Here is a 27025-nt window from a genome sequence, read left to right on the forward strand (position 1 = left end):
AGTGTGTGGGGCAACTCCTCGTTGTTCGGAGACACTCCACATGCCGGATTTATAATCCCCTCTGCTCCCTTGAATGTAGTGTGTGTGTATGTTGTGCTTTCTGCATAGCTCGGAGGTGTTCTTGTAATACAGTGTTTACATACGGCATTGAAACCCGCATAAGTATCATTTATGACTATGTGGTGCACACATACGACCTGCTGCACATTCATAAGTTATCTGCAGCCCTCCAGGAGGCGAGGAAGACCACTAATCTTGTGCGGAAGCATATTGTTTTGTATGCTATAACCCCCCGCCCACATTCACCCGCACTAAAACCCACGGAAGCCTCGTGAATGAGGAAAATATGGCGAGAGGTGAGCAAATTGTTTTTCCACCTCAGACTTATAGTTTCATCCAACTCCTGCATCCGGGGTTTCAGTCGGCTTCTGGTGAACACTGGGATGGTTTGGAAACAATTAAATGCCGCTCTGCACTCTCGGTGTGTTGGTCACAAATGGAGGGAAAGTTTTGCGCAGATTTGCTTCGTTTTAGCTCAGGTGAGATTTCTCCCACAACGAAACACGAGATCACAATCCCCCCGATAATTTCTTAATCAGCTGGATTATGGCCCGGAATATACGGGAAGCTATTGGTAATGAGGATAATTGCAGGATGTTGGATATGCATAGTTTCACTATTGATTGCACAAGAATGTTGTGAGAGCGATTGAGTGGACTTATCTGCATTAAAGTTCTTGGAATTTTTTTAAACGTTAAAAAAGATTTATCTTAAAACGTCTTAATATAGAAATGAAAATCACTAAATTATTTTTAAAGCTTTCGTACAAAGTTGTCCAATAAATCAAAATGAAAATTTTCAATTAAAATAAGTACTTCACAAAAATCCCGGATAATTATCTTCTGATTGTAAAAAAAATATCAAATAATAAAAATAATAAATTCATTTGCAAGCCAATTGTTCAATGGGTGGAAGACATTCAGTCAACAAATTAAAATGAATTACCAACAAAATATTACTTTCAATTGCAAAAATCAGTGAGCAATAAGCGTAAAAAATCGCAATTATTTTCATTTAAATTGACAATTGCCTTTTGAAGTATTTTGGCTTGTCAGTTAAATTTGATTTTTTTCTGTTCCAAAAGTGACTGAATGCAGTTGTGAAAGGCAGCGCAAATCAAATTTTTAACACAATAAAACGTGGAAGCTTTTATTGCCAATTTATTTATATGCGAGGGGTTTTAAAAAATACATAATAAAAATCCATGCTGTGGGTGGTCTAGTCACACGAATTGGCTAGGCCATTGAACCCCTTGGGGCAAATGATTTGAGCTCAATGTAGAATAATAATTTGAGAACATTGGAGAGAATTCAATACAATTGATTTAGTGATTGAATTTATGTCCCTTTGGCAAATTCAATTAGACTATTTAATTAGAAACTCGAACGTGGGTCCGAAGCTGCTGTATTTAATTGATTTATTTAACTTCTTTCACCATTTTCTGGGATTCTTCGCGCAGATAAATTGATGGTCTTTTGGTTTTAATTGGTTTTAGGTAGTAATTTTAAGCGGATGCATCGAGGAAGATCTTCCATAAAAGGGCATATAAATCGTTAACAATATTTGATAAAATCGAGTTTTTTTAAGTCATTTTACTTAAAGATATTTTTTTTTAAATGTCTCAAAATTTCAAAATTAAATTTAGAAAAGAAAATCAAAGAATATTTGAATATTATGAAAATAGTTCAATGATTTATAAATACTTCCAAACATTCTTTATTTTCCTTGTATATAAAACATTTTCACCACATAAGAAAAGCTTCAATTGTTTGCCCCTTGTCCACACAATGTAGCTCCTCAAGCATTCGCTCAATTGCAAGACAATTGTGAAATGGTGAAAAGTTTTGCACTTTGAGGGGAAACTTACCCAAAAGTGCTTGGAATTCGATTATTGGGAAATAACAATTGAAACTTCTCTGAGCTTTTCCATTCGAAAGCTCTTGGTGGATTTTTGCTCCTCATCTCTCATTCAACAAGAAGGAAAACAACAAGTTCATATTTTTTTTGCACACTAAAAGTAAATAAAGAAGGAAAAACAAATGTGAGAGGTGCAATGAGAAGAAATGAGATTTCATGCGAGAAACGATGAGCTTTCATCTTTGAATTTGTGAGCTTTTGGGAAAATTTAATCATTCACCTCCATCCCTGGGAGCTACTACACCCGAGCAGGTCTTCCACACAGTACGCAGTGTATTCTGCGGGAGTGGATGGAGAAAATTCAATTTTGTGGCACATGGATAGACGCATGAATGGATGATGGAACAGGAGTGTAATCACTTTAAAATCACGGCCGATGGACTTTCAACGTGTGATGGAGTTGTTTTAATAAAATTTAATTAAAGTTGCAAACTTTGGCTTCTGAACGTGAAGTTTCCTCATGCGATGGCCTCACTCATTGGTCGTTTCCCATTTCCGCCCATCAAACCCCAAATTTCACGCTTTATTTCGTTGCAATGAATCCCTCCAACTGAATTCCCTCCGCTCCATATACACAACAGAATTTGAGAACAAAAGGAAATCCCCAACAGTATCGACGCGCACTGTTAAAGGGATTTTTTAATCAAATGATTCGATCGGTATTTTTAAAAGTAAAAAGGTGATTTTGTGAGCTTTCAAAAAAAAGCTAGAATTTTATTTTTAAGGAAAATCGATTTTTTTTAACAACAGTGCTGCATTATCTTCTCTTGTGCCTTTATAGTATAATTATTATGGACAAAGATAATCATTGTCAATGGACACATCAAAATCGTTTTCATTTGATGCCTAATCTCCCGAAATTTCCATGGTCTTTGGGAGCTTTTCACCTAATACCACATATATGGAGCTGTCTGCATCCCTCTTACCGTTTTGCTACGGTATGCTCCATCGAATCGGACAGGTGATTCAGCTTAGGGGTTGGATGGTTAGAGTGCAATTAGAGAGGGTGAATATTGACAGAACCACACGATGGACATTCGCCTAAAACATCCGATTTGAGATGGATGATACAGAGAAGGCAGAGAGTGCGATTTATCGTATGGAAAGCTCCGAGATAACACGCAACAGCAAATATCAATTAAGTACAGTGGTTTAGTGGCTACCACCAGGTGAATTGTCATGCAATAGGCTTCTCCCTCACAACCACCTCCTTTACACGCAAGAAACCCCCATGGTTCGACCATCAACTATCCACCTCTCCATCTCTAAAACAAACCAATCCAATTTCCCAAAACTCACCCCACACAGGAAAGCTCCGGCCGCAAGGATAGAGCTGAACGTGGTTTTATTTATGTTAGCATCCCGATTGAAATTGCTGAATTTTTTTTTCCATCCTGACCATCCACCATCCCCTAAGGGGAGATGTGGGAGGGCTACGTTCATTCCCGACGTTCCCTGTTTATTTCATCCAGCCATTCGTGGGAAGTAATCCCATAAATTTCTTCGAGTTTGCAGTTAGTTTAAAGCTACTCGTAGGCAGACGAACCTTTCGGTGGGGGCCTGCACAAGGGATGTAGTAGGTGAGTTTGCTTTGTGTGCCATCACCCACCCCCCCCCCCTTTGGCACAACCGTGGGAGCATTCGAGGAGAAAAAATGTTAATTTATCTTCAATTTAACTCCCTGTGCTGTTGATTTACTCATCCGCAAAAAAATCCACCAACCGTACGGGGAAAAACATTTTCATTAACCCAGCGAGTTTATTTTGATGTGTTTTAATTTACCGGCAGAGAGATCTTTTGTGTGTGCCGCACATTTTTGCAAAAATGCACTTCCCGATTAAAATTGAATTTTGTACATTTGAAATGGAATGAAATTGAGCATATAGTTTTGCAGCACTCATCATTTTAACAGGTGTTTTTTTTTTATTAATAATCATTAACTTTGTCAAAAAGGGAGATGTACTCATGTTTAATGCACTTTAATTACGCGTGGAAATGCTGAAAGAATTAAGTTTTTATTGCAGATGGATAATTTAATAAAAATTTTGGGAAATAATTACGAGAACTCATGCAATGAGATGATAGAACTTTTCAATACATAGATATGTAGCTTGCAAAAAACAAGAAGCTTTTCTTCGTTTGAACAAAGAAAACAAAGAACTATAAGAATTCGAAAGAATTGTTGCAATTCTCGAAAGAAAAGCTGAGCTTGATTGATAGTGGAACTTTTTTCCAAAATCTAACATAAATTCTGTAATGCAGGTATGCCAAAAATTTCAGCATGAAAATCCTCAATACGATTTCTGTCTCATGCATTCCATTAATATCTTTCCTGCCAAAAATTTCTATATACGATTTGTACAGATTCTTGCCAAAAATACTAAAGCAATGAAATAATTTATTTTTTGTATTCTTAGAATGTTTATTTTACTCCAGTGGAAACTGACGGGATGTTTTAAGTTTTCGGTGTTTTAGGAAAATTCCTTCCGATTGCGTCAGCCAAAGGGACGGTAGGTCAACCCAAACACATCCTTTCAATTTTAGGGCCAAAGCTTTCGACGCTTCTGTGCGTCTTCCTCAGTGGTCAATTGTGTCTTTGTTTGGGAATCGTCAATCGTCTGATATTGGTGATCATGTGGTTATGGTCTAAGAGTTATGCCTCAGATAGTTGCAAAGAAAAGTCAGTTATAGATAAGTGAAAGAAAGAACAAGAACTTCTAAGAGTTATGCCTCAGATAGTTGCAAAGAAAAGTCAGTTATAGATAAGTGAAAGAAAATTGTTGAAAAAAGAGAATTCTCCTGCATAAAAAACCACATGATCACCAATATCAGACGATTGACGATTCCCAAACAAAGACACAATTGACCACTGAGGAAGACGCACAGAAGCGTCGAAAGCTTTGGCCCTAAAATTGAAAGGATGTGTTTGGGTTGACCTACCGTCCCTTTGGCTGACGCAATCGGAAGGAATTTTCCTAAAACACCGAAAAAAATGTTTATTTTAGTTTATTTTACCTTTGTAAAATAAATCAATTTTTATGAAAATCTGTTGTTTGAACGTTTCTATCGTTTCTAGCTTTTGAATTTCTTGTCAAGGTTAAACCGCTTGACCGATTTACGTAAGAGACGTGTTTAGCTGCCAAATGTCTTAATTTTGTGGTGAATAATCTGATTATTTCAGAAGAACCAAATATTTTCTTTGTGGTAAACATTTCTTGCTAAAAAACGAATAACTTTTTTCGACTTGAATTTAGTAATTTTTCGGATAGAATTTAGAACTTTTTAGACTTTTTCCCAATCTGAGTCTTTTTAATATTTAAAATTGAACTTTTTTCGACTAGAATTAATTAATTTTTCTGTTTGAATTGAGAACTTTTTTGACTCTTTCTTATGAATCTGAGCCTTTTTATGAACTACTAAACGAATTTCTTTTGTTCGGCTTAAATTTAGTGCTTTTTTAGCTGAAATTAAGTACTTTTTTCGGTTTGAATTAACTATTTTTTCGGTATGGATTAAGTACATTTAAAGCTTTAGCTGTTCAGATTATGATAAATAGAATCTTTCTCAATTTTAATATTCTCAATTTCTTTCTCTTTCTTCTGGCTTACATTTTATTACAATCTGACCCTAAAATTTTGTTAATTTTCTTCAGAAGAACATCATCAACACCCCTAAAATCAATTTTTAGGCAATCCTTACTGTATTGAAGCTTTTTCAGATCGAACATTTTTGAGCAAATATGTGTAAAAAAAATTGTAACTTATTCAAATAGATTGTTCCATTTCAATTTTCATTCTAAAAGCTGTCATTCGAATATCAATCTTGTCTGTTTCAATTTCATTTTGTTGTTTTTTTGTGTTTTTTTTTAATATCTGTTGATACTTCCAATTTTCCCTTGGAGTATTTACAAATCCTATTTATTTTGCATACTCAATTTTAATGGATTTTCCCACCCAAACCCTTTTGCCTTCACCCCAAATTCTCTTGACATCTATTTTTGTTTACCAAATTGACCTCCTGTCCGACACACGGAGCCAATTTGCGAATATTTGCAGAAGCACTCTCTCATGGCATGGAGTAGAAATGAGTGCTAGAAGAGAAAAAAAGCTCCATACGAATGTTCATATTTTCTCATTTTATAATTAAGTTCTGTGTGGTTGAGAAAAAAGCTCACCCATGTTTTGGAGGGGGTGAGGTCGGTGCGGGGTGGTTTGTGTGTGGGGAATGTGAAGAAGGAAAGGAAAAGGATAAAATCATCAACATATTGCCCTCTCTCTGGGTATATCGCCTTTTTCGGCCAGCACCGGAGAGCGAGGAGTCTGCGGAGTGAATCACCGCATTTAGCAGAAGGGGATAAAGCGGATCATCTCGCTAAACGACCTTTTAAGAGTAATAAAAATTTTGGGAGCAAGTAGATTATATTGTGTGGTGGAGCTTGGAGGTGATTCCCCTTTTTGCCCAGCACGAGAACAACCTCTTTACCATATTGTATAGCTTTTCGGTGTGTGTGCCAAATATGAGAAGGTACACGCGGGGGTGGCTGAGAAAACTTTGACCTGTGAACATGGTGCGATGAAGCTTTTCCAGGGGGTGGTGATGGCAGGGCGACCCCTCACTGCTGCAGTGCTTTGAGGATGGAGAGGGGGAAGCTTTCAGCTCATTCGTGAGATATTGGCGTAATCAAAACTTTAACTTCAATTAAGGTGGAAGTCCCCCTCGAGGGTACATCCGTTTTTGGGGATCAGGGGGATGGAAAAATTAACATTAATCCCACGGATGGTTTTCCCAGCGAGAGGGGCGCCAGATTAGCAGATTGACCCCCCAAAATTGATCATTATCCAATTCACGCGACCAAACCTGGTGAACCGAAGCCAAATTCGTGGGGAGCACGGGAGCGTGCTGACTTTGATAAAGTTGCCGTGTAATTTCTTAAATCAACACCCCAGAAATAAATGTAATTCCCACCCACGTCAATGGAAAAGTTCGACACACTCATAGATCCCAAAAATACATGTGGATTTTTCTTCTCGTCTCCTTCTCAATTTTATTAAGTTTTCCCCGTACCCGCAGAAAGGTGATGTGGAAGTATATTTCTGAAGGAATTTTTCCGTGAGGAAAAAATGCGCAAAAGTACCAACCTCTTATCAAAGTTTCTGTTTGTGCAAAAAGAGAAAATTTTCTCATTCAATTCACGTAATTGCATTCTCGTTTTTTGATGTTGATAACAGCGTAAGATTGCGAAAGTAATTACTAGCGCTAATTGCACTAATTTTTAATGAGAAATTGTATTATTTTCCAGATAAGCCTGCTTTGCCCCTTTTTTGCGAAGAGAACTTTTTCAGAGAGCTTTTCAACGTAAATCGATTGAAAGCTTCAAAATGATGAAGGATATTTAACTGCGGGAGGGAACATATTGGAAGAGATTTCTGTATTCATTGAGTAAGATTGAACCGAGGAATTTTTTGGTGGCGTATTATAATTATAATTTAATGTTTTTTAAATGAAAAAAATATCATTATGAAAAAAAAAAAATTTAATTTCTTAAGCATTGATTAAGAACAGATTTTACGCATGACAAAGATGTAAAGAATTAAAATTAACGTGTTAGGGGTTGAAAATTATTATTACGGAAAATCTCATGCTGTTCTACTACATGTAGCAAAATCAGTAGTGAGGATACAACTTGTAGTAGCGCAGACTCTGACAAAGTTTTATCATAAAAGCATCTCTCTTGGAGAATTACTGCAATATTCAAACATCCGTGATAGAGAAAATTCAACCCCAACTTTTTCCGAAAGCTCCCTCAAGGGGGTGCAAAAGCTTTTAACAGTTTATCAAATTAAAATTATATTTCTAACGATCAACTGCGCAGCTTTCAACGCTGAAAGTTCTTCTGCGCAAGTTTCTAACACAGTAAAGTTCTCCACTCTTCAAAGCGCAAGTACACCCCTAAAAGCTTCTGAAAGCTTTCACATGAGGGTGCAAAAGCCCCATAGAGATTCAAAATCCCAACTGCCAAATGTGAAGCATAATTCAAGGGTGGAGAAACAATAAAACCCTTCCAATTTGGATGTAATTTCCTTGGGAAATGCGAAGGAGAAGTTTTGGGTGAAAAATTCTTGAGAATGATTGTACAATAAACTCTCCCGAATCCGTCGACACTCACAATAAAATTCCCATAATTTTTATTGACTGCTCGAAGGGAATGGTATTCAAGTCCACGAACCCTCGGTGTGTCCTCGAGGAGGGACAATTTGTGGTTAAATAAAAATGTACAGCGAACAAATGGACTTTGATGGTGACTTCATGCTTCAATAAATGGATTTATTGTCCTGTTGAATACTCCTCGGTGAAACATTCTCCACATTCATGCATTTCCTCTTCCACTTCGTTGCACGCTGGGATGCGGAATGGTTTCTTAATTCCTTAACACTCGAGTGGGCATCTTCTGTGCGCTCGTGTTTCGTGTCTCACACAAATTCACTCACTGCACTGCATTCTGCGCGACAGAAGCACAAATGTCCTCCCGCCCACAGAGGGTGGTTTCTACATAGCAGAATGAGGGAAAAAGAAGCTCGAAGAAGTTTGGCGTGGGAAAACAACAAACACAGACCGACAGTTTCATTCCAATTGGAGTGAAATTCATGCGGAAGAGAAACAATTAATTCCGTAATCTTCCCAATCTTCCGGAAGTACGGCGATAAATCACGATTTAATATAAGATGATTTTGGGGGCTGGAAAAAGAACAAAAGGGAAGAAATTGCAAGTCGATTAGTATGATGCTCAATTTAATTACTTTATGTATGATTCCCCAAAAAGGGGTGCACGCATTCAGGGGGATGAGGGGGGGGCTCCCCCTCAAGTACTTCATGCCATTTGTGAAAGGGCCCCTGGAGGATAATGCCAGAGGCTTGTGGGCTTCACATTGTAATTCCCTTTTCGCTTTGCCATCAGCTGGATTAACTAAATAAAGTGCCATGCTCGATAATTATTACCTCACTAAAGCCCACACAGGCGGAAATTTACTCACACACGCGCAAAACAGGAAATCCTTCGGGGATTTTTCTTGTGGGCAGAAATGCAATGAAAACTTTTCTCTTATATCTTTTGTACTCAATGTGTCCACCATAGAGGGTGGATAGGGGTTGACTTTAGGGGTTATTTTTAAAGCTTTGTTGAGCTTTGTTTACTAAGACAGTTTTCCGGACAAAAATGTGATTTTATTGCCAGGAAATATGTCTGATGTTGTGCTGATTTCGACGCAAAAATATCAACACTAACGAAAATGGATTTAAAATAATTTTGAAGAAAACTGTGATCATTTTTATATCAAGCTTTCGTCTAATATTGCACTAATTTCAACCCAACAATATAACTTAGAATTTATAACGTTTTCTCGACTTCAAATCACATTTTTTCTGCCCCAAATCCACACCCTAAGAAGTCAAATGAAAAATTTTCTTTTGCATTTAGCTGACAAATGTGCATTCAGTGCATTTTCATGCAATTTTTCAAACACAATGACTTCTCGGGGAGATTTCAGAAAAGAAAATTAACCGGGATATTTCTCATTTTTCAGAGTGATTCCCCACGATAAATCAAATGCAGCAAGAAAAATGAAAAGTGCACATCAATTAGCAAAGCAGAGTGTCTTTTCCAGTGTGCAGTTAAATCCACCATCTGTCGCATCTTATCCCCTCGCGGGTGGGAGGAAAGAAAAATCGACCAGAGATGACGATAAATCATCCCTTATGGAGCGCGTGCAACCAGGCGACTCACTGGATTTCCCACCCAAATGTGTGCGGACTTTATTGCCCACAAATCCACCCACAAACGGGAAGATGTTCATGCTGCACTCGAATGTCAGCGTAAATGACACTGTGATGGATTTTGCAGCTCGTTCGTGTCATATTGCAAAGTGGCCAGAGTGGAAATTGAAGACACCAACAATTACTTCAACTCGATATCTCGGCACTCTCCTTGTTCTTCCTCCTTTTGCCACCCCATCCACCCCCCAATCCCGACGCCTTTGCTTCTGGTTCGAAGAATGGAGCTTTGGGGGACTGAAAGAGAGAGAGCTTATTGAGCTACAAATGGGGTTTTTTCTTGCTTCTTGGGTGGGTGAGAAGTGGCTCAATTGAGTGAAGGAAGGGACGTGTGTATCTAGTGAAATGGTATTTTCACAATTGGTGTCCCATTTTCCCACTGTCCACAATTATTTTTAGGATCGTTGAATTTTTGCAGAGAGTTGCAACAATTCCCAACCTTCCATTGTGCTCGCCACACCGAGAAAGAATCTTCAAAACACATTTGGAAGAATTTATCGATTGCCCATCCGGGCTTGAAGTTCCAAGAAAGATAACACTGAGAGAGAATTTATTAAGTTATTTAATAATTTGTTCTATGCCCTTAATTTCAATAGGGTATATTGGGTACAGTGTGTCAAAATTAATACATAAAATAGTAGATTTGGTAAAATTGTAGGTAATTTTGGCAGAAGTGTAGGTAATAAAAGTAAAAGTGTAGGCAAGTTTGGTAAAATTGTTGGAAAATTTGGTCAAACTGATGGTAATATTTGGATAAAAGGGATAAAACAAACAAAATCAGAAAAAAAAATTACAATAATTATAGTAAATTATTTTTAGAACTAGGTTCTAGGATCGTTCGAAGGACCCAACTGCCTCCTAACTGCAAGATAATAATCAAATTTTAACTATAATTTAGAAGAATTTTTTTTTCTGTAATAAATCCTCTAAAACTTTCATTTTCTAGATCAAAAAGTACTTCTTAGATTTTTCCCTGACCTATGACACCCCTGGTTTTCCCCAAGGGGTGTTTATCTGACGAATATTTTAGTGGTTATGGTGAATCATTCGAATATTTACAAAGATCTGAATATTTTAATTCCCCAATAAATATCCCTTGTTAAAAGCCGACTAATACATAATATGAAATCGAATGAAAATTAAAAAAAAAATAATCCTTTTCGGCTTGAATTTACTACTTTTTAGGCTTCAATTTTACTCCTTTTTAGGATTTAATTTAATATCTTTTAAAAGCTTTTTGAAACTGAAGAGTCTGTCTTTTAAAGGTTGAAATTTAAATAAGACTAAAAAGTTTGAATTTACCACGTTTCGGACTAAAGGAATTGATGCCCATTTATATGAAAGATGATCCTCTATCGCAGAACAATTTTAACCCATTCCATCTTGTAGAGGATCAAAAAACATTGAAGAATCGCGAGAGAACCTCCCCAAAATCCACTAGGATCACATCGAAAAGTGCAAATAAAAATTGCCAAAAAATTCAAATATTTCGACGCCATTTGACATTTTTATCCCTATAAAAAATGTTTGAAAACTTTTTTGTAGACTTGTCGCTCATTTTCCGTGGAGCTTTTTTCTAGTCAAAATAAATGTTTATTTTTTCGTTTCTGGAGTGATTTCTACATCCGGAGAAACGTCTACGTCCGGAGGTCACTTTATCATTACCAATGAGAAGTGACCACAATTCCGGCGAAAAACAAACATTTTTGCACCAGAATCCCAGGATTGTCCAGGATATGACAATCCTGGGATGAGATCCTTAATCCGGAGGTCACTCCATCAATAGCAAGAAGAAGTGACCACGATTCCTAAGAAAAATTCAAAATTTTGCAGTAGCATACTTATCATTTGGGGGTACAGTTACCACCAAATTATCATAATCTGGAGGCAGAAAGCACCTCTCCGACAATATTCATTCCATTCCCGGAGCAATAATGCCTGGGAATAATAGCCGAGATTATACAATCAGGGCTCCTGGATGTAATGGCAATAGGGAAGAAATTCCCATGAAGTGTTTAAATTTCGTTCAATTGTCATCCGAGAGCGAACGAGAAAGCGCAATAGAAAAAATTAATGCGTTAGAAAGAGACATCGCTAAAGTTTTCTTGGCGCGAAGCTGAAACCAAGAAACTGACAAGTAGGATAACGCAAATTTTGATTTTACTTTCCTGGATAATTCGTCGTAAAGTAGAATACCGACAGTCTTGGTCTTTATTTTGATTTTTATCTTGATCTTGAAAGGTGTCTCTATCCTAGAATACCACCCATTATTGAATAATCGCGAATATTTCCGAAGATCCGAATAATTTCATTCAGATAAATACCTCTTGCTTTTCCCTATCTGAATCTGAAATAAAAATTTATGTTCAAAGGTTTTTATTAATTAAATTTTTAATCTTCTTTGGACTGCAATAAATTCTGCATTTTTGACATTTTAAATCATTCAAATAGCGATTTTCTTTGATTTTTTAAAAGTAAAAGAAAAAAAATTTTTCTTAATAAAAAAAAATTAAACACAATCAGGTAATATTCTTCACCGTTTCACTTTTTCTTTCTCTCAGTGCAATTTCTTCCTCATTTCGCACATTTTCAATTGCTTTCTGTGGGAAAAATTCTATATATAGCTGTGCGATGGGTGTGAAGATGACATTCAAACATTTTCGAGAAATCCCTTTCCTTCCTCAATCGAATCCTATGTGGGTTCTTCTTTTTCCACTCGCTTCCAATTCATTTATCGTCACCCCATGTGCTCACAGCTCAGTTTTATTTACTTTCGCCTCAATGTGCTTTCCCGCAGAATATATATTTTTTCCCTTCGAAAATGCCGGAGGTTGTTGTTGGAGGGAAGAGTTTTGTTGGTACAGCGAGCTTTTCGCATCTGCTGTAATTTGGCATGTGTATGTGCGAAAGTTCTCTGTATCATTGAGATTGTGTCATGAGATGAGGAAGACACTGTGACTCACCTGAACAGTTCATGTTTAAAGGGCGCAGGGGGTATGAATTTAACAAGGGAAGTTCCAAAGCGTGCGGGGCAACAGCTGGAATCGCTGATTTGCATGAATTTCATCCCCCTTGACGTGCGTAGGGGGTGTGCTTCACACAAAAAAGCTCCTTTCGTGGCAATAATAATAATAACGTGTTTACTGTATTTTGGGTATATTCACATTCACTTATAATACATTCATGTTCACACTTCAAATAATAAACGCTCCTCTGGGGCTTTCCATGCGTGAGCTTTTTTTCTGCGTGTGAGGGGTGTTGTACCACGACGAAAGAAAAGCGTTGGTGGAGCTTTTTCAGCCACATCGTCGCTAATTTCAAACGCGTACCCAAACCACCCCGCATTTGTGATGAAACAATTCCTTTAACATTCAGTCTAATTTTCGCACCTCCGACCCCCACACAAAAGCTCACGCTCCTTATCAACTCTCTACCCTTACCTAATTGGATTCCTTCCCAAAAAATCTTCCCATGGGGACCCTCCTAACACTAACAAAATACTTTCTTTTTTTGGCACAGTGTCACACTATCAAAAAGGTCTCCTAAGGAATAGAAAAAGGACATTAATACAAAATTACATTAAGTTTTCACGACTTTTTTCTCACATTCCCATTTTCTAAAGAGAAATTAAATATAAATGGAAAATACATAATACTCTCTGAATGAACGTTTGTAAGATGAGAAAAATTTGGGGAACAGAGATCATTTTCTTTCTTTTAAAATTGAAATACATTCTTCCCTGAAAATTGTCAATTTCTCTTCCTGGAAGGATGATTTTTCAATAGGGTAGAGAAGGGTGAGATTGTTGAGTTTTCTTTATGCAAAAAAAAAAACAATTTTTTGAATATTATTTTGAATCGAATTTTAACGTGGAAATTTCTTTTGATTTAATTGAAAAAAAAAAATAATGCAAAGTTTTTGAATTTGCGTCCGCTGCCGTCTTAGTGTTGATTTTCAATGTGACGGTAAAGAATATTTCGCTTTTGAGCGTTAATATTTCAATTAATTTGAACACAATTAATAAATTAATTTAATTTTTAATCAAAAAAAATGTAAAAATTCCGAAAATGTTTAAGTTTAAGTGATTGGCAGTGTTATCTTACAGCTAGCTGGTCCAGTCAGAAAGAAACTTTTTCTAATCAGTTTTTTCTGACTTCTTTGAGAATTTTTTTTATTGAAAGAAACATGTCAAGATTTTCTAAAAAGAACCAAAAAGGATTTTCTTAAAACAAATTCTTAATTTTAAAACATCAATAACTTTCCCAACTTTCCCCTTTTAGCATGTAAATAAATGTATATCACATGGAAAGCAATTTCTTGCATAGACGCTTCAGAAAATAATCTCTGGTTTAGAAGTTTATAATACGAAAAAGAATCAATATACATAAATTCCAATATCAAACGTTCCTTTTCACAGACTTTGATGAGAATTTTTCACGAAATGGAGAGAGACAAAGTGACAGAGAAATTTAGCTGAAAAGTTATTCCCTTCTTTTTGAGCTCAATTCCTGGGAAGACAATTTCCCCCTTTTTTCTTCACATATATGAAATTATTGGGAATATAAATATTGCCATGTCAATTAAATCCACAAAGAATAAAATCTCTCCCAGGGAAAAATGTGCCTACATCTACATTCAGTATAGCTTTGAAATTTCCTTGTAAATTTTTGTTTTCGTATAGAAATGTATATATTCTCATTGCCTAAATTCATTTCATACTAAAAATTCGAGGTCTCTGCGGACTCTCCGTCCCCACATTTTTTTTTCTTCTTCTAAATATTGTCTTTCCCCCTTTTTTGGCCCTCGGGGGGAAAAAGGTCCTTTTGCTGAAAATTCTTTTTGTTTTTCATCTCTACAGTTGGATTTGTTTTCTATATGTACAAAATGCCCCCATTCTACGGTATGTGGTGGTTCTAGTGCTAAAGTCGCAATAAATAAATAAATTAAATATTAGAAATGTGAATGAGGTTCTTCTTCTCTATACTAAACTTCCGACATGATGATCGTCTTGGGGCGCTCGGCAATCACGACGCGCTGTGGTCGCATGCAGGACGCCGAGCGCCGAGACACTGTGAGGGATGTCGTGAGGGTCCGCATGGAGTCACTGCTATTGTGCATCCGTGCTCCACCAGTTACGCCACACCGTGTCTGAGCGTGATTTGCCTGTTCTCGTGACTTGAAGCACCACGACGATGCCAACCACCGAAAAGGTGGGAGACGTCTGCAAAAAAAGTGTCAAACAAATAATAAAAAATTAAATAATTCTTATTTTTTGTCTTCCACTCTTTGCTCAACAAGAATTCTATAAATTATTTAACGATAAATGTATGTATATAGCAACTTCCTGCATGAGTAAACAATTTCTTAGCTTAATAAAGAAGATACAAAAAAAGGAAATGAGATAGAACTTTTTAAAGCTCTCACAGGGAAAGTCCTTCAAAATATGGTTTATTTCAACTCTTTGTTGGGAGTTTTGTAGCAGTGTAAACCACATTTGTGGCTTCCATATACATATTAAATTTCCAGAAAAGACTTTCCAACAACTAATGATGAAAAGATGGGGAAATTTACTTTCATTCAGTCTGCAAAAACCATATTAAATATCAAAGAGCTTTATTGCCGAAAAGTTTCTCATTTTCCTCACGTGGAATTTTAATTAGGAGAATCCCTAATTGGATTGCAATTTTTCATCCGGCAATGATTTTATGAAGAAAAAGCTCCAAAATATTAATGAATGTTTGAAGTATTTCCATCATTTCCACAAGAAGGAAAAGTTTTGGTGGTTTTTGCAACGAAAAATGTTTTTTTTATCGATATGGAGCAGTTCTTTAAACAGAAATTAATTTTTTTATTCAAGTTCTGTTTTGAAATTTTCGTATTTTAAATGAAAATTAAATTTGAAAAAATATATAATTTTTGAGACGTAAATTTCCTATATAGTGAAGCTTTTTAAAGGATATGTACCTACATAATTTAATTCATAAATTCAAAATAGGAAAATTTTCTGTAAATGATTTTATGCATAAAAATAGCAAAAAAATAATTTTTTAACACATCCTGGACGGCTTGACGCACATCGGCGTCCACTGACAGTTCTCAATTCTGTACGCTGTAACAATTTGCCACTCTTTTTGCGTTTGACATTTACCCGGTAGGAAAACTTCTCCAACATTTTTTCAGCCAATTTTGATTGCTGACTCGTAAGGTGTTCATATATGATTAACACTCGGAGGACTTTACTGGTAATTGCTACCAATTGGAACCTTAAAATCGTCACAGAATAAAATCTATTGGACTTATCTCGATGAATTTAGCATCTATGTGTAGGGAATTTTAATTACTTTAAGATAGCAGAAAGAAAATCCCGAGAAAAGCTTTCTTTTTGGAAGATAATTGAGGTCAAAGTCAGAATCCAACGTGGAGGATCAAATTGGTAATAACTACCAGTCAAAATCCCATACATTTTAGCCATTGTTTTGAGGTTATGTTTCCCCATATTTCCCAAATACAGTACTCTTGTTGACTTTTCCTCGGTAAAAATCATTAATTTGGACTAATTTTATTGCCGGAAGTGATTAAAAAGTTACTTAAAGAATCAAAGTTTGTGATTATTTAGGCGCAATAATAAATTATGTAAAATTGTAGCTAAAAAAGTCGTTTGAATTGGCAATATTGCATCGATTCTACGCAATTTTTTTTCAGTTACGATTTTCTCAATTAAATGTTTAGTAATTAGATGCAGGAATGCTTGAAGGAGATTGAGAATTAGTGAAACTATCGATCTTCGTTCAATAAACTGATTAACAATTAATTATTGAGCATATTTTATCAGCTGGTACTTATTACCAATTTGATCCTCCGCGTTGTGCCAAATGTTGGGTCCTCCAAGTGTTAATAAATCTATTATTTATTAAATTTATGAAATGATTTGAAATCAGCATTTTAAAGATTTCAAATTAGTTGTGACAAGAAAAAGGAATTATCTAGAATATTCTAGATAATGATAATTCTGGATATTGTTATCCTATGAAGGAAATAGAAATAACAGACTAAGTATTTAGAATATTCTAGATTTTTTTTAAATCACACTGTCACAGAGTAGATATTAGCTAAATACATGTATTATGAAGTTTTCAGAATTTTTAGAATAAAAAAGTCAACCTGCTTGTTGACGTTATCATCAGGTGATTAAGTTATATATTTTACGAAAAGAAAATTTTCCTCTTACATAACCTCAATTTAATTTTTGTGATAAAAAAAAATGCTTCATAATGTTTAATAGCAAAAAGGAAACTCGTCTGAGAGATTTTCACTGAAATTATCCCATAAATCTGACTTTTTTCCACATGAATATAAAAGTGCGGTTATGTTGGCATGAGAAAAAATGCCAAATATGTCCAAAGATTTTTGAAAACTAAATTGTGTTTTCTTTGCGATAATTTTATATTTAAAAAAATTTGTGTTACACATAACTGAATATTGTGTCAAATAAATATTTTCTGATAACGTGCGAAGAACATAAGAACACCATGGTCCCACCGGGTAACATTTCTGGACGCCAGTGACTAATTGTTACATGTCGTGTAAAAAACCTTTGGGAAGTATTTTACCCGTCGTCAGTGTGTTAAAGAAATTTGAATTTTCTGCGTAAAATTTCTAGATTTTTAGGTTGAAAATTATCTTTTCTAGGCGATTTTGAAATAAGAAATCACGAAAAATAAAAAAAATAAAACATTCTGTGCATAAGATAAAGCTTTCAAAGCTTTCAAATCAAAGTAATTTTTGAGACAAAGGATCTATTTTTCTTTAACATTCAGGTATTGAATAAACTCACCTGAGTGCCCTGCAGACCTGTGTGGAGAAGAGGCAATAGATGAGTGGATTGGCGGCTGAATTGAGCGGCGCCAGACTCTGGATGAACGTGGCAATGGCGATATTTGTCTGCGTGCGGGGAATCTGATCGAACACCTGCAGCAGATCGAAGACAATGTAGGGTGACCAGCACACCACGAACACTATCACAATCACGATGGTCATCTTCACTGTCTTCACTTTGGCACGTGGAATGATGCCGCGCGAACTGGCGCGACGACTTCCTCGATCGACGCCACCTCGACGATCTACGAGAAAATTCATCCTCACAAAACAATTTTATTTTCAAAGCTCATCAGGGATGCATAGCACGCCATCAAAGCTGGAAATGCTGGAAAAGCTTTACATGAGGGGGTATGTGAGAAAAAAAATGATGGGTAAAATAGCTGTCGTTTGGGAGATGAATGTTGGGGGTGTGTTGCGGAAAGGGGTGGGTGGGAGAACAAAAGAGGATATAATGGACATGTCCGAGTCATAAATCACACCATTAAATGGAAATAAACGCCATTGAGCCACAATTTCACTCGCAAGACGCTCTTCTGTGGTGCTTTTGCTATAAGAAATCGCTCAAAGGAATGCGGGTCAGGGCTTTTTTTACTTGGTCACTCACCGATTGGACCCAGGATGGCTCCCTTGGCCCAGATGGTCCTCACAATTATCGCATAACATGCCGAGATGATGAGGGCGGGAAATACGAACAGCACCGCAGCTACGAGAGACATGTAAACCTGCCAGCCAAATTGGGAGCCCAAGTCAATCCAGCATTGGGGTTGATCTGTGAAAAATAGAGTCACACACCACATTTGAGATTCATTCTCGGGAGTTTTCTTTCTCCTGAAGGAGAGGAGCTTTCAGGGAAGCTTTCAAGGAAATCCTCCTTTTGATGTCTTTGACCCTAATCCTGGCCAAAATTCATATTTCATTTTTTTTCTTTCCTTTGTGGTTGATTCCACAAAGAGGCAACAGCCTCCCCCAACTCCCAAACAAGTCCCCAAGGACCCTCAATCATTTCCTCAAGACATGGTAAAAAAAATCACGTATGTCTCTGTTAAGTCATCAAACTAATCCCTAGCTGGGGGAGAAGCTAAAAAATACCCCCAAACACCTTATAAATCACTTTCCGCCCTCGAATTTTTTTTTCCACCCCACCACGTATGATGGCCAAAAAGTCGCCTCCAGGATGAAATGCTCACTGTGGTCAGGAGTCAAAGACACTCCAGAGGGATGGCGGAGGGGGGCGGGGAAGGAATGGGAAGATGAGGGGAGGAAATGATGGATGACTGAAGCGTCCGGTCCACTGAACATGGGCAACACAATTAGTTCAATTTGGAATGGTGAGTGGCGAATGTAGGCGGACAGAGAAGGGCCCCCTTAGGTCCGCCTTAGACATGAGGACCGTCACGTCCCACTGCCGATGACAAATTCAGCCCCTCAAGGCCTACAAGGGGGACGAAGGAATTTCTCGCAGATTGGGAATGGTTGACTTGAGGTAGGTCGGTGTTTCTGATTTTTTTCCCACATAAATGGAATTATTTGTGACGATTTCTCTCCTCCGCAAATCAATTGAATTCCTTCCATTCTCGTGGGTTTGCTTTACCACAAAGGGGGTGGATCAGTAGCTATTTTTATCATTATTTTTCTTTCACTTAATATTGTTTTATTTTCATCAAGAAAATGTCACAAAAAATGATTGTTTTCTGCTTTTTCTATAAAATAAAATTTATCAAAAAATCATTTTTAGAGCCTAATGTTTTATAATTAAGCAGCTGTTCTTAAAGCTTAAAGTTTCTCTTAATTAAAGCTCTCGTTTAGACAATAAAAAATTTTCAAATTTGTACAAAAACCCACAAATTCTACTACTTAACCACCCTCTGGGAATTTTTTTCTCTTCTGCCGAATTGAGGTTTATTTCGATGCTTTTTAAATTTATGTATGACACAAGAGGAAGATGAAAATTCATCCCCAAAACTCTCCCAACCAGGCCTATAGCAAAAACGGGGTGGGATTATTTATCCATCCGGAAAGCTCGACGGAAAAAAAGAGTGAGAGAGATTTAATATCAAAAACAAGCCAGTGTAATTCACTTTATGCGTAATCTTCGAGCATAATAATATACAATTCCTCCACGAGGCGTCCTTTTGTGTCTTTTTTTGGGGGTAGAAATAAATGTTATGTGTTGGGAATCTCGCGCCAAAAATTCCTCACAAAAGTCACAAAAGCTCACAATGAGCTTTAGGGGTTGGTTCGGGGGAGCATAGATGGGTAGCGCAATACTTATCTAGTGTAAGATTTATACCGTCTAGATGGTATTAATCTTTCCACTGCACATATTTTATGTGTGTATGTGCCCCCAAAATGTATAACTCACGCGCCCAATGGGGACAAGAATTCTTTTACCATGCACCCCCTCCCCTATTGTCCCGGGCATTTAATCCGTGGGAGTTGCTAATAAAATCCAAAATCGTACATTAACGGTGTGTGGTGAGTGAAAAAAAGGAGCTACGAACCTTGAATGGGGCGTTCCTCGTCTGCAAGAGAAAAGAGGAAGAGAGCTGTTATTAAGGATACTTGGCAACATTAGAGTTTGGTGCGTTCCTTACAGAGATAGAGCATCGGGAGGGAGAAGAAGGCGCTCAGTCCCCATGCAGCTGCCACCAGTCTTCGTGCTCGCTTCCCTGCGTGGGTGAGAAAAAGCACTTAAAAGCCCCAACATTTCACTTAATTGCTTCCCATGGGAAAGCGGTGGTCGCATTGGATGGCTTTGCAATCACCGGGAGACTCTACCGAAATGTCCCCGAATTTTACCCCAAAACGCCAAAAAAATTCTCCACATCGCTGCACTCAAAAAGCTCCCGAAGATGGTGCGAAAATTAGGTATAAAACAGTTTTTTCATCCCAAAAATTCAGAGTGTTAAAATTAAATTTTCAATTTTCTTAAGAGAGTTGTAAATCTCAGATAGAAAATTCAATTATTATTTTCCACCCCGTCCCTTTTTATAATCTTCCAGAAATTTCCTTCCACATTTTGCACATGAGCTTATCGCAGGCTTTTGTGGAGCTTTTCACGACTTTTTCTTCTTGTCAACAATTTTGTATGGCTCTCCGTAATCCCTTTGAAGGAGAAAGAATTCAATGGAGAAGGTCGTATTTTCTGGCTAAAACTGCAGAGAGCCTGTCACAGAGAGGACATCATTGCATCGGTTTAATTTATCTAACAACGCGGCGTCTCCACGTGCTCATAAAGGGAGCTTTTTAAATATGAATTTTATTTGTCTGCCTCTGAAAGTTCTTTTGGAGCAATATCTACATTCTTGCATCTACTGCAGCTTTTATTTTCTGCTTGATTAAATTGAATTATTTTTGGCTAGAATAAAGAAATATATATAATTTAAAAGCTCGTAAAGCTTCTTCATTTGAAATGAAATTTCTCTCAAAATTGTTTTAAAATTAAATTTCATGCCTGTTGATTTATTTTAAGAATAAATTCGATCAAGAAGCTCTTCATTTGGGTAATTATCCAATTTCGTATGGAAAATTCCTCCGTTTCACGTTGCAATATCATGTGGGGCGGGTGGGAAAGTAAAGGATTCAGTACATTGTTAAATTTTCCCCTGATTTCATCACCATCTCGCGTATATATTTTTAGCGCCTTGGGGGCGAAAGGTGCAGACACTTTTCACACGCTAAAAGGTCGCAGCGGAAATTAGCTGTAAAGGGGTGTAGGGGGAGGTATAATTGAAAAATTCAATAAGCGCCACTTTACATGATCCTGAGAAGTTCATTGGGTGGGTGATGGCGTCGTATCTGTCAATGCTGAGAGCCACGAGGACATACGTAGAGGCGTAGGTGACGCTCGCCTGGAGGAACTTAATGGCTTTGCAGGCGATATTTCCGGCATTCCATGAGATGGTTGTACGCCAAATGATGTCCGTGAGAACATTGAGGAGCCCCACGCAGAGATCTGGAGGAAAGAAGAGAGAGTAGAAAAAATTGCCACAGTGTTGATTGAGAAATCAATCAAGGGGTTGTCAAGAGCATTGATAGAGATGATCCACCCACCCCCTAGTCCCATTTGCCCATCATTCCTCCCCCCACCAGAATGGCACCAATTTATCTCCTCCAGTGGAAGACAATAAATCGTCTGTGTGAAGAATTTCATGACACCCCGACGTACTTTCACTACCCCAATTCCAATGGCATTGAGCTTTCGTGGCACTCTCGCAATTTATGGCACCCCCTCACCACCCTTAGATCGAAAGCTGTCCAATATTGTGTGAGGAAATATACCGGGTGGTGGTGTGAATTGTTCCGCATGTGGGCCATGAAGGCGAGGGAAGCTCTCAAGAAACCACGAAGAGAGTTATGACTTGGCACCACTCATCGTACTACAACCCACGCCTTGCCTTCCGCGTTGTGAGGTATTAATTCAAGAAGGGTAATCTACTTATGGAAAACACTCTCGCGAAATTGCCGCAAAACTGCCAAAGAGGGGCTCGTCAGTGTCACCGTGGAAGACTCTCCTTCGCATCGCCGCCAAGGAGCTTTTGGCACTCAAACTATTTGTGGTGCTAAAATAGTTTAGGATGCTCATTAACTTTATACGGTGTGTCCTTTTTATGCTCTCGTGTAATTACAGTAAATTAATTGAAAAGTTAAATAAGTTATTGAGAAAAAGAGAAAAAACTTTTCTGTTTATTTATTTAGATTTGTTTTAACCAAATCATGATGGATATAAAAATTAAAGTTAAAATTTAAATTATTAGTCTGACTTTTTTATTAAAAGCTTCAAGGAACTAGAAAGAAAATCTAAAAATTAACCAAGATTCTTAGCTTATAGATCTATTTTTGTAATTAAGTAGTTGCTTAAAAGATTTTGATTAAAACAATTTATGGAAAAAAAATTTAAAACTCAAAAATATTCAAACAAAATTCTTAGAATAAATAAAGCAAATATTCTAAATAGTAGAAAATATTGTAGAAAAATTAGAGAATTACTTTAATATAAATAATTAGATATTAAAAAAAAAGAAAGTTTTAAGAAAAAGATTTAAAAAGCTTTTTAAAAATAATTTAAAGAACTAATTCTTAAAAAAAATATTTAAGTAAAGACTTTTAGAATGTATTTCTAAAGTTGTTAAATTACTTTTGATTATCAAAATTTTTTTAATGAAAAATATAAGCTCAAAAATAACTTTAAAAATATTTATTAGATAAATTAAAGCAAATAATCAAAAAATTCTTTTATAAAATATTTTGAGAAATACGAATTAAGACAACGTTAAAACATTAAAAAAAGCAAAAGCTTTAGGAAAAAATCATAGCAACTCTTTAAAAAAAAATAAGTTAAAGGACTATTTTCTAAAAAAAAAAAACAATACTATTAAATAAAATCTTTTAGAAAATATTTACCGGGATTCAGAAAACAAATATATGTAAGAATATAAAGATTTTGGGCTTACTTTTTTTTGGTAGTTCAGTTGGTTGTTTCTCCTACGTCCTCACTCTTTCACATCTCCATTCGTACTCCTCCTCGTCGCTTCTACCCTTCACTCATCCGTCTACACTACTCCATTCTCACATATATATTTTTTTAAATTTCTTTCAACATTTAAAGCAGAATTTAAAAATTAACCGAAAAATTTTTTAAAGAAAATATTAAAAAAAGCAAAATTTCAAGAAAAATCTTTGAAAAAATTATTAAAAAAAAATATTTTCAAAAGAAATCATATTTTAAAAAAATGTTGAAGAGAATTTCTTTAAGAAAATCATCATTATTTTTACGCAATTTCCCGCCTCTCAGAAAGCACCTATTGCTAACATTACTCACAGAATGTAAGAAAGAAAAAAAGTAGAAGAGCATTGGCGAAAACTGTAAATGTGTGTCGAGAGAGTGGCGGAAATTGGGAATAATTCTTTCGTCTTTTTTTTTTGGGTGGAAGATGGTGAAACGCGAGCGAGAGTAATTCAATAGATTTATCAGCGTGTGGCAAAAAAAGGAGAGTGTAACAAGCGAAAATCTCCTTTATCTGGTGTTTCAAAGTACATCGTCAAGTGGTAATAAAATATCTGCGGGGGTAACGAAACACAAACCCAAAAGAGAAATATCGTGAGATTTACGACATGACAAGCTGGCTCTTCGCAGCTGAATTAGTCAAAATTGACGACGGATTACGGAGTGCTGTTGTGAGGAGTATGACTTTGTTCGATTTCCTCTCCTCCTCCTCCTCCAGGGTGACTTCCGCGTGCGAGGTCATTCGTTGACCCCTTGAGTTGTGCGCTATCCTCTACCGCCGGGAGAAAATTCTCGCTTTTCCCGCATAGCAAAATAATCTTCCCGCAGCAGTGTGCTTAATTGTTTGATTAATCGAACTTCTTCGGGTGAAAAAGCTCACGAGTACACCACCCGGAATCCACAAAGTGCTCACTCCTGCTAATCCATGGGAACACGGTACCATGAAAAATCGCCAAGGATTAGTTTGTGGAGAAACCAAGAGTATTGGAGCTTGTATTCAATTTACAAACCCAACCGCGATGGTGGCAGATGCTTTGCGAATTAAAGTGCGCGAAGAATTGAAATTGATTTCCTTCCTCCCTCAGGGTAGCCGGGATGTATGCAAAAATATACATATGTGGGATGAGAAAAAATGCATCCCGCGAAGAGCTTATGCTCGATGTGATGGGATTTTGAAATTGAAAAGATCGGTAAGAGAAACAAGTGTGGATGGATGGGAACTCACCTGCAACGGCCAGCTGCTTGATGAAGAAGTTCATGCGCGATTTGCGGGTTTTGTTCATGAAGAGCGTCACGAGGACGGCAGAATTGCCCAGCACGATGACAGTGAAGAGGACCCACAGCACGGTGAATTGCTCAATCTGCAAGAGGGAGAAAAGAAAAGGAATTCCTTTTACTTTGCACCATCCATCTGGCTACGAACTGCAGAGATTCCAATGCGAGAGCAAAAAGTTATCCATCTTGTCTTATTCTTTATACAGCAAAAGACGGTATAAAGAGGAGCATTCGAGACATGATATAAAAATAACACACCACAGGGAATGTTGATTGATGGCTCGGTGCTGCCGATTGACTGGTTAGTTGAAAGAGAATCGCACATAAAAAGGCATCTCGAGAGAGTGATAGAAAAATTGCCTCCAATCCCTTTTTGCCGCCCCATCCATCCAGCCTGATCGGATTTTTTTCTCTCCATCTTATGCTTCTCCTCCCACCTTTCCCTTTCCAATTCCTTCAATATCAAAGGCATTCAATTCAGAGATTCAGAGTATGGGGGTAAAGACAATAAAATAGTGGCGTGGTATCTTCATTAAAGCACCATCTTACGCGGCTTGTTCCTCATATCGAATTAAATTGTTCCCCACATGTGTGCGATTCCCGATGCTGATAATGTGGCAAATGTAATTAAATTCGACGTGAAACATCAAAGGGTTTACCTGGATGTACGTCCAATTTATCCAAAGTACATTGCAGGTATAACTTCCGCACCAGGTATTCTGGTCATCGAGCACAAACTCGCGAAATTTCGTAACAAGATCAAAGAATTTGTACGCGGAAGGATATTAATGCTCATAAAGTTGATTGACGCTTCAACGAATTAATCATAAGTTCAATATGTTCAATATTATATTTAATTGACTTTCAATTAAGAGATTTCACAGAGCGATACAACAAGAACATGCTGAAAGGAGCACTATAGAACTTGAGTAGAACAAGTGTTTGTTGCCGGAAACATGGAGAAATTGCATAGACTTGTTGAAATTTTCTCATAGGATTTTCAAGAGTTTTTCCTTCTCAATTTATTTTCTTCTTCTACCTGTTTGTTTGGAGATGAAACTGTTGAAAATTCTTTGATTGTTTGTCAGGGAATTTCAATTATTTCAAGTTCGTCGAAGGAATATGTTAAAAATTATGTTTTAATAAAGAAGAGCTTTTAAGAGTCTTGAAAATGAAGTTTTCTTTTCCTTAAAGGTTTTCTTGACACCTTTCATCAAAAATTGAAAGATTTCTTCAAGTTTTTAATAAATGATTTGTAATAAATATTATATTTTAGCTTTGAAGCGATTAAATATATGCTTCGAATCTCTTCTGTGCAAAACATTTAATAAAATGAACTCTGTTTGTGAGAAATTTTGAGTCTCGCAATAATGAGATTCTTTGCTTCATTAGATACAACACGTGGTTGCAATGATTGCGGATTAGAATTGAAATAAATCTCATGTTTTCCTCTTCGTAATAATATCCATTGCTTTGAATTTTATTTACAAAAGAATTAAAATGTCTTTTCCGACTTTTCTTTCATTAAAACATATTTTATTATTTAAATTACGAGAATTTCTGTCTCTTAAGCCTCCAAGCTTGAATTACAAAACTCTGTCTCTTTACTAAACAGTACAAACGCGTGTACCTACCTATGTATATATTTCCTGCCTATATAAATACATGAATTCATAGAAAAAGAAATAAAAGTCTTTTGGAGGAAAATATCCCATTTATGTGGCTTTTCAATTAATCTCTCTGGTCTATTTTCTCATTTGGAAAGTTGTCACATGAAGAATAATTTTCGGGTAATAAGCCAAATATTTTCCATTACGGTGCTCCGAGAGATTAATACCCCTTTGTCAGATCACTTTGGGCACTATTTATTTTCTGCTAAGTGAGGCGACGAAATTCCTTGGCCACAGTCCCATGCCTGGGTATCATTTGTTATTTGTGCGTCTGTGAATGCCATTCGTCGTACGACCCAATGCCTGGCCCATAATCCGTCATGTTCAGCACAATGTGGCACTCTTCAGGTTTTTCCGCGCGCGCGGAAAATTGTGCGTACACACACACTTTTCCTCCCATTTTGCGTTATTTCTGTTCCACATTGGCAAAGGTCTGGGATTTATTATTTTTTCTCGCGCCAAGTAAGCGCTAAAGAGATGTATTGGAGATGTTTAAGAAGACGCGGCAGAGAAAAAGGAAAAAAAAATGAGAGATGGGGGAAAAATGACAGGGAATTTGTTTGTATAATTAATAGCATGGCAATTAATGTTTGTGGCTCGTGGATGCACTTTCGCGAATGAACCCATCAATTGATGTAATGATTCTCCCCTGGTGGAGTCTCCGGCTCTCTTTATGGACTGCCGTATCATTAAATATTATTTTTCGGCAATAAACATTTTATTGCGAATAAAAATTTTACTGTTTGAGATCGCCGGGCAGCCCTTTTTAGAGCGCGCGCACACACCACCCATATCTTGGCCGATGAATGCGCCTCCCGATGTTCGGGACATTGGAGCCATAAATTGGCCTCTTTCATCATTCCAAATGAGTCAATTAAGAATGTCTCAAATG

At 36.8% G+C, this 27025-nt stretch overlaps 2 protein-coding genes across 2 annotated transcripts in view; one reads left to right on the top strand and one right to left on the bottom strand.

The window, feature by feature from the left end:
• Positions 1 to 27025, top strand: part of LOC129787507 (C2 domain-containing protein 5) — a 970947-nt gene that overhangs the window by 668914 nt on the left and 275008 nt on the right. The window lies entirely within an intron of this gene.
• The window catches only part of LOC129787647 (cardioacceleratory peptide receptor), a 67747-nt gene continuing 53665 nt past the window's right edge, over positions 12944 to 27025 (bottom strand). Inside the window, exons 4-10 of the mRNA XM_055823379.1 lie at positions 24414 to 24549; positions 21440 to 21637; positions 20277 to 20351; positions 20184 to 20204; positions 18287 to 18451; positions 17639 to 17924; positions 12944 to 15025 (exon numbers count right to left, since the gene is read on the bottom strand). Coding sequence (XP_055679354.1) covers positions 14788 to 15025; positions 17639 to 17924; positions 18287 to 18451; positions 20184 to 20204; positions 20277 to 20351; positions 21440 to 21637; positions 24414 to 24549 — 1119 coding nt within the window. The 3' untranslated portion in view covers positions 12944 to 14787. The remainder of the gene's footprint in view (positions 15026 to 17638; positions 17925 to 18286; positions 18452 to 20183; positions 20205 to 20276; positions 20352 to 21439; positions 21638 to 24413; positions 24550 to 27025) is intronic.

This window comes from Lutzomyia longipalpis, chromosome 1, assembly GCF_024334085.1.
Source record: "Lutzomyia longipalpis isolate SR_M1_2022 chromosome 1, ASM2433408v1".
Classification (NCBI taxonomy): domain Eukaryota; kingdom Metazoa; phylum Arthropoda; class Insecta; order Diptera; family Psychodidae; genus Lutzomyia; species Lutzomyia longipalpis.